The 7,217-nt window shown below is 51.9% G+C and overlaps 1 protein-coding gene across 3 annotated transcripts in view; it reads right to left on the bottom strand.

The window, feature by feature from the left end:
• Nucleotides 1-912: 912 nt before the first annotated feature.
• Pxn (paxillin) overlaps nucleotides 913-7,217 on the bottom strand; it is a 60,686-nt gene continuing 54,381 nt past the window's right edge. For all 3 annotated transcript variants that reach the window (XM_008840494.3, XM_017800007.2, XM_008840505.3), the window contains 6 exons: nucleotides 5,455-5,556; nucleotides 5,014-5,184; nucleotides 4,763-4,936; nucleotides 4,049-4,130; nucleotides 3,747-3,895; nucleotides 913-2,997 (listed from right to left, as the gene is read on the bottom strand). In XM_008840494.3, coding sequence (XP_008838716.1) covers nucleotides 2,731-2,997; nucleotides 3,747-3,895; nucleotides 4,049-4,130; nucleotides 4,763-4,936; nucleotides 5,014-5,184; nucleotides 5,455-5,556 — 945 coding nt within the window. In that variant the 3' untranslated portion in view covers nucleotides 913-2,730. The remainder of the gene's footprint in view (nucleotides 2,998-3,746; nucleotides 3,896-4,048; nucleotides 4,131-4,762; nucleotides 4,937-5,013; nucleotides 5,185-5,454; nucleotides 5,557-7,217) is intronic.

Genomic DNA, 7,217 nt, shown 5'->3' on the forward strand with positions numbered 1-7,217 from the left:
GCTTCCAAACCCCTGAGTCTGTCTTCCTCTAAATGCAATCTTCCAAGTATATACATACTCTCATGGTCCATTTCCAAATACATCCTGGCTCTGACAATATAAATATCATCTCTAATTACAGTACATCAATATAATATCATGTCATGAAGCCATTAGAAATAATGCAAACCTATATTCAGTAGCATGGGAAAATATCCACAAAACACAAATGAGAAAGCAAATCACCATGAAGCGTGCCACACTCATTTCTATAAATAGAATGACTCAAACAAGGGCTGGGTGAATAAACCAAGTCATTACCTCTGAATGAGTATTGAAAGTAATGGTCACTTCAAAGCTCACCATGATACGGTTAACATTCAGAATAGAATTTACTATGCCGCCTAGAACACTGTTCCAAATGACTGGGAAACACTGTGAAGTCACACCCTAAGGTGGAATGAAACTATCCAGTGAGCTTTGGGGAGCAGGGATCTGACAAAGGCAGAGGCAGCACGCATGTATGGGCATAACCACAAGGAGGCGATAAGAATCCAACAGGAAGCTGGAGGTGAAGGGCATTCCACTGGAAAGGGCTACCCCATCAAAGCTTTAGGATGTAGTGAGTGGAAGGCCACTCACAGGCCCATAGGAAGCTACCCTCAATGAATCTGCATGACAGCCCAGGGCAGGGCCTGTCCTTGCGGGACCCCATTAAATGTGCTCCAGCCTCTCCCCATCCTGTCCAATAAAGCTCATGCTGGAGCCAGTAAGATCTGTGTCCACAGCAAAGTACCCAGGATCCCATTCTTGGTCTTTTGACTTCTGGGAAGGGAAGGTCAATTTGCCCTCTATCTGATGACCCTTATGAGCCTGGAGAGATTTTGGTTTTTTGCTGGGGCAACTAGGGGCAAGAAATGACACTAGCACAGGTGAAAATAGTGGCAAATTTTATTGGCATAAATCACAGAAATTGAAATGGAAAAAGCCAGGTTAGATGTTTATAGAAAAAAAAAATCAAATGATCACATAACTACTGACCCAGAGAATGGCCCCCCAGTTACCCCAGTCACTTCTTGGGGAGGGGCCTGGGGCAGGTCACTGTAAACAGAGCAGTAAGGCCTGTGGGTAGAAGTGCAGATGGCAGACCTTTGGAGCACCCAGGTTTACCTCCTAAGACCTGGTCTGCTGCCAGTCCAGTCCCAACAGAAGACCCTCTTCTGGGACCCCACCACACCCGGCCTCTGCTAGGAGACTGGTGTGACAGTCTGGGTCCCCTGCCTGTGGATCCTTCTGGAGTGCCTTTCCTTTAACCAAAAAGCCCACACCTGGCTGCTCCTGTTTTGACAGCTGTGGGGCTTCTTGTTCCTCTGACAAGGTACTGTCCTTTTGCCCCAAATCCTATCAGGCTCCCTTGCACCAAACTTGGGGACTTCTTCCCAGATCTCCCAAGCATGAATCCCACTTGTGAAAGGGGAGCAACCGGTACCCAGTCTCCAGGAAGTTTGAGGAAGTGATGCGCACAGCAAAATCAAGACCAAAGACCTTTATGGTCTTCCTGGTCAAAATCGGACACCAGCTTTCCTGAGAAGGCAGAAGAGCCCCAGAGAAGCAGCGAGGTGCTAAGAGCGTTCAGAGAAGTGGGTTCTCTGTTGCCCCACAGTTCACAGGGGAGCAGAGGCTCCTGATGTCTTACTCAGGCAGGAAGCCAGCCCCCAAAGTGTACTTTCTCTTTTGCCTCCCTTGGGAACAGGACAGATGAGGTTCAGAATTCCAGGTCCAAAAGGGCCAAACACCCTTAAACCAGTTTTAATTAAGAGCTTGTTTGCCTGGGCAGTAAGGTCGGGGTTTTACAGCAGTTTATAAAACAGTCCTGGTGAGCTGTGAAGTTAGAGAAGGGGTCACAGAGCTGCTCCCAGTTCACTTGCTTGTGCTAACAAAAAAACAAAATACAAATTGCTTCCCCATCCCAAGCCCTCAGTACAAAGCAAAGTCCATACCAAAGCCAAGGTCACCGACAGGACCAGCGGCAGTGGAAAAGGCAAGAATACAAAAGGGAACGTCTTTAAAATCTCAAAATCATCTTGTAGAGAAGTAAAAGAAACATGGGCAATATGAATTCAAACCTCAGTGTAGAAATCTATCAAAGTCGGTACAGTGTTGAGGCACGGGTGATACTCCCTACCTTACGCCATCAGAGAAAGTGGCTATAAAACATTATTGCTGGAGAGGTCTTTCTCAGTAAAATCAGAACAGGTACAAAAGGGGCAAATGGGAAATTAGAGAAGTCACCCAGACCCTGGGAGACTGAAAGGTGGACACCAAAGAACCTTTGGTGGCCTGTGGGCCCATCCACCCTTGGATGAATGGGTTTATGCTGGCATTGTCAGAGGGGGCTGGGTGTCCCCCAATACTCTCAGGATAATTAAGGGCAGAAAGGACCCCCAGATGACCTTGCCTGTCCTCCCACCTTGACTCTACTGCTCAAAGGTAAGAGGCTCCAGTGTGGGGTGCTGGCCTGGCCAGGCTATTTGTGGGGATGAGCACAGGACTTGGTGGGCCCTGGGGCTCTGATAGGGGTGAGAAGCAGGCAGGAACCCCATAACCCTGTCCCATCCTGTGCCTGCACCTGCTGAGGACGAGGTTCCAGTTTCTGTTGGATTTGCCCCGTCACCCCTGGGTGAGGTCTCTGGGTCACAGTAGCAGTGGATGACACTGGCTGGGGAAGGGGGTGGATGACCAGAGGCGAGCCTAGCAGAAGAGCTTGAGGAAGCAGTTCTGGCAGTAAGGCTTGTCATTCTGCTCCTTGAAGGTGCCCTTGTTGAGCTGTTTGAGGCAGAAGGCACAGACGAAGTGCTCAGGGTGGAACTTCTTGGCCATGGCGGTGATGCAGCGGCCGGTAATGGGTTTCTGGCAGCCAGAGCACAGTGAGCCACGCCGCTCGTGGTAGTGTACCTCACAGTATGGCTGCCCGTCGTGCTCAAAGAAGCTGCCGTTGACAAAAGGCGTGAAGCACTCCTGTCAGACAGAAGAAGAGAAGAGGCTCAGGGCTGTCCTGGGAGAGGCTCAGGGCTGTCCTGGGAGAGGCTCAGGGGACTGTTGCCCTTGTAAGTCACTCCTATTTGCTCATTGTTTCCCATGAGCTAAGGTAAATACTGAATTCTCCCCAAGAGGGGAAAAGTGAGGTGCATAAGTGACATGATCTGCCAAGATCACTACTAAGTTGTACAGCCTGGATTCAAACGATGCCAGTGACTCCTAGCACGGAGTCAGGAAGCTATAAAAGCATTGCCAGAAACTGGTATCAAGAAACAGATTTGGACTAAATCCCTGCATCCTAGATTCCAATTTGGAGATTAGTATGCACATGCAGTATGAAAAGCTCTGAGAACGCCTGCAGCAAAGGGTATTTCCCAAACTTACTTGGCCACACAGCACTTGGTGGGTCCCTAGTACCACCTAAGGGGCTCCCTGACCCCCACAAATCAGGTTGGAAACCCTGTCCATCTCTGTTGAATCTGCTCAGTATTTGCATCATGTCATTTGATTCTTGTGGTTCTTCTCCCCAATCTGACCAGTCTCAGGGCCTCCACACAGCTCTGGCAGACACAGTGGACATCACCGACCTTGCCCACTTTGTCTCAAGATCACTGGGACTTGTGTAGACCCAGTCCCTACTATTAAGCCCTAAACAAAAGGCATGATGAGAGGCCCCTCTCTCTACCGCCTGCTCCCAGCCCCTCCAGCTGCAGTTAGAAGCACCTTACCCGGCATACAAAGCACTCGGGATGCCAGAGAGTGTTGAGGGCCGAGATGTAGTTCTCCAGGATGGCCCGTGCACAGCCTCCACACTTGGGTGCAAACATGTCAAAATAATCCTTCCGACAGTAGGCCTTGCCATCCTTCTCATGGAACCCTGAGGGTCAGCGGGGTTCAGGGATGAATTTAGGGCTTCCAGATGTGGAGCCAGAGGCTCCACCAACAGCAGTTTCCCTGCCTTCCTCCCAAACATCCCAGGAGGTGGCAGGCATGCTTTCCAGGCCAGCCATACCTTCTAGGCCAGCCATACCTTCTGGACCAAAGAAGGCTCCACACTGAGCACAGAAGAAGTGTTCTGGGTGCCACGTCCGGTCAAGGGCTGTCACCACTTTCTGTGAAAGGAGAGAAAGGGATTATGAGCAAGACTGTCCTTCCCATCTCACCCCTCTTATAGTCAAGCAAAGAGCAGAATACTTCCCAAGGGCATCCCCTAATTACAACTACTAGTAAACAGTCTGATTTGTTGACGGATATGATTGCACACACACAGACTCTCTCTCTCTCTCCTCTCTCCTCTCTCTCTCTCTCTCTCTCTTTCTCTCTCTCCCATCCCCAGCACATGCTCTCTTCTTTAAACCTCATGGGTCAAAGTCATAGGTTCACACTTTTTACTGTGACTCCTACTTTATAAGTGAAGAAACAGGCTTAGAGGCATTTCCCTAATATTACACAGTAGGAAAAGCAAGAAAGCCGACATCCAGCCCATTTGCCTGATCAGGGTTCCCAATCCCTCCAGAGCCTTAGCAGAAATCCAGAACAAGTAGTAGAGAGGAACGAGAACTATCTAATACGCAGTGGGTCAGGTTGGGGCTCCACCAGGTCAGATGCCCAGCCCCCCGGCATTTCCTGGCTGTGTGAGCCTTGGGGCTGACACAACCCCTGAGCCAAGGATGAACCGATACGGCTTAGAGCCCAGATGAGGGAAAACTTCAGCTGTTCCCCCACAACCGCTACAGGTACTCACATCCAGGATGGGCCCATTGCAGTAGTAACAGCGTGGGGAGAAGAGGTTGTGATAGTCCTTTTCACAGTAGGGCTGCCCATCCCGCTCAAAGAAGTTCCGGGATCCAATCTCCTCCTGGCAGTGCGTGCAGACAAAGTGCTCAGGGTGCCATGTCTTCCCCATGGCAGTCACCACCTGAAAAGGAAGACACAATATGGCACAGGGCAAAGACAGAGGCAGAGGTCCCAGTGCCCACTTCTCCCACTTATTACCTGCCCAGCGATGGGCTTCTTGCAGGCTCCACAGACCCCTTTGGCAACTGTGGCAACCCCCAGCTTGTTCAGGTCGGATTGCAGGCTCCCCAGCATGCTGTCAAGTTGGCTCCCAGGCTTTGAGAGTCCCCCAGGAGGTGAGCTGTTCCCAGTCTTCCCCTGGGTCATGAACTGTGGACACAAGGAGAAAAGGCTGGTTAGACTTCTAGAGCCTGGGGTGGGGCAACTTGTGGCACCATGTCCAGAAGGCTTTGCCCTTCTGGACAGATGGCCTGACTGAGGCAAAAGGCAGTGTCTTCTAGGGGGTGTTGAAGAGCCCAAAAGGTGAGAGTGATATCAACAAGTTGTCCTATTGTCAGGGAAGGATCCCAGTACCCACTGTGTGGCCAAACCCAGGGAAACCTGCCAAGCAGGAACTCAGCCCCCAGCCCGAGCACTGACCCCTCCCTCGTCCTGCCCTTCAGGGCTGCTCTGCCTGCTGCTCGGAGACCAGCCAGCTGCCCACTGCCGTTCTCCGTCCGCTCTTTGTTCCAGGCCGTGCATCTTAGATGAGGGAAGAAAGGAGAAGACAGATATTTTAAAAACTAAGAAACATTAGGAAACCTTGTCACAAGACTTTCACACAGGGAATTCATGATTAGAGGGTTTTTCTCCGCTGGCAATATCACAATCAGGAGAGGAAAAAAAAATCTAGCAAAAGAACCTGAGAGAGACGCCCAGGGAGGAGAGGAGGTGGATGAGCCACCCTAAGGCATGGGTATAGGAAGAGGAAGAAAACACAGAGGCCGCGCCAGGCACTGGCCTGCGCTGGAAGGTAAAGAGATGGCTTGTGGCTTCCAGTATGGAACTGCCTTCCTCTGATGGCAGTACCCAGAGGGGAGAGGGTGCCAGCACATCAGGTTCTGAGGATGCTCTACAGTTACTATGCAGGGATAAAGATGGAGGGCAGAGCCCACAGTGCATGTTTGAATGTGTGACTATGCAATATCTTTAGAGTTAGGAGGTGGCTTAGGGATGAGGCAGGACCCAGGGAGGGTGGGTGCCAGGGCCCTTGGGAGGCCTGCCTGCATCGAGGGGAAGAGTGGGTCCTCACTGGTCTGGCAGCCCACAGACCTCACAGTGTGAGGTACTGGAGTGGGAGGGGTGGGACCCTGTCCATCCTCATCACAGGGTTCTTCCCCTGCACTCGTGACCCCAGAAGTAGCATGGGTGCCTGCTAAGGGCCCTGGGCAGGAGGGAGTGGGCAGGCTGGGCAGGAGAGAAGAGCTGGCCGAGGCGTCAGAGTGATGCTGCAGCAAAGGGACAGGAGGAGGAGAAGCCACAACAGAGATTATTCTTCTCAGGGGAATGGGAGAGTCAGGAGGGAAGACGACCTGGGAAGAAGAAAAGGGGGAGAAGGAAGATAAGAACTCATCAGCTCAGTAAGCAGAGGGGACAGGGAGGGGGTGATGGGGCCAGTCTGTCACAAGGCCACTGAATGGAGAAACCACCCCCACCATCGCCAAATCTTCCTCCAGCCAGGACTAGGGCCAAGGAAACATCCAGACTCCTGCTTCCCGGCCCTGGTCCCCAGCAACTCCTGGCTACCTTCTCTACCAGCTGTCCCCCGGCCCGCCTCCCATGTGGCTGCACAGTGATGATAACGCCCTCAGTCAGCCAGTCCTGGGCAGAGGCCTCTGCTGCCTCCTCTGCCTCCAGCTGGATGCCCAGCCGGCCCCGCAGTTCTGCGATGAGCCGCTCCTGGGATGGGGTCCTGCTTAGGGTGGCAGGGTCCAGCCGGCGGCGAGGGGAGGGTTCCCGGGACATGGGATGTGCATGGCCTGTCTCCTGGCTCCTCCTGATCACAGAGCGGATCTGGGGGTGGAGGGCAAAGCTGTCACCATCCCATTCCAGGCAAAGGACAATGCTGCTCAGCCCAAACTAGGGTGTCACAGGGGAGGAAAAAGCAGAACACAATCGCCAAGGAAGAAACAAGCTGAAGTGGGTGGAAGCAGGAAGCAGATGGGCCTGGCTCAGAGTACAAGCAGCAAGAGGGTCCAATGGTCCAGCATTCACTTCTAAAGTTAGCCTTGACCTTAGACAAAGCACCCAACTTCCAAGGGCCTCAGCCTCTCTATCCTTAAATGGGATAACAGTATTTTCTTGGCTTATATCACTTAGTTATCACAAGAATTATTTGTGAGGGTTTAAGCAGGTATTCTTGA

This window comes from Nannospalax galili, unplaced genomic scaffold, assembly GCF_000622305.1.
Source record: "Nannospalax galili isolate Female #2095 unplaced genomic scaffold, S.galili_v1.0 scaffold911, whole genome shotgun sequence".
Lineage (NCBI taxonomy): Eukaryota > Metazoa > Chordata > Mammalia > Rodentia > Spalacidae > Nannospalax > Nannospalax galili.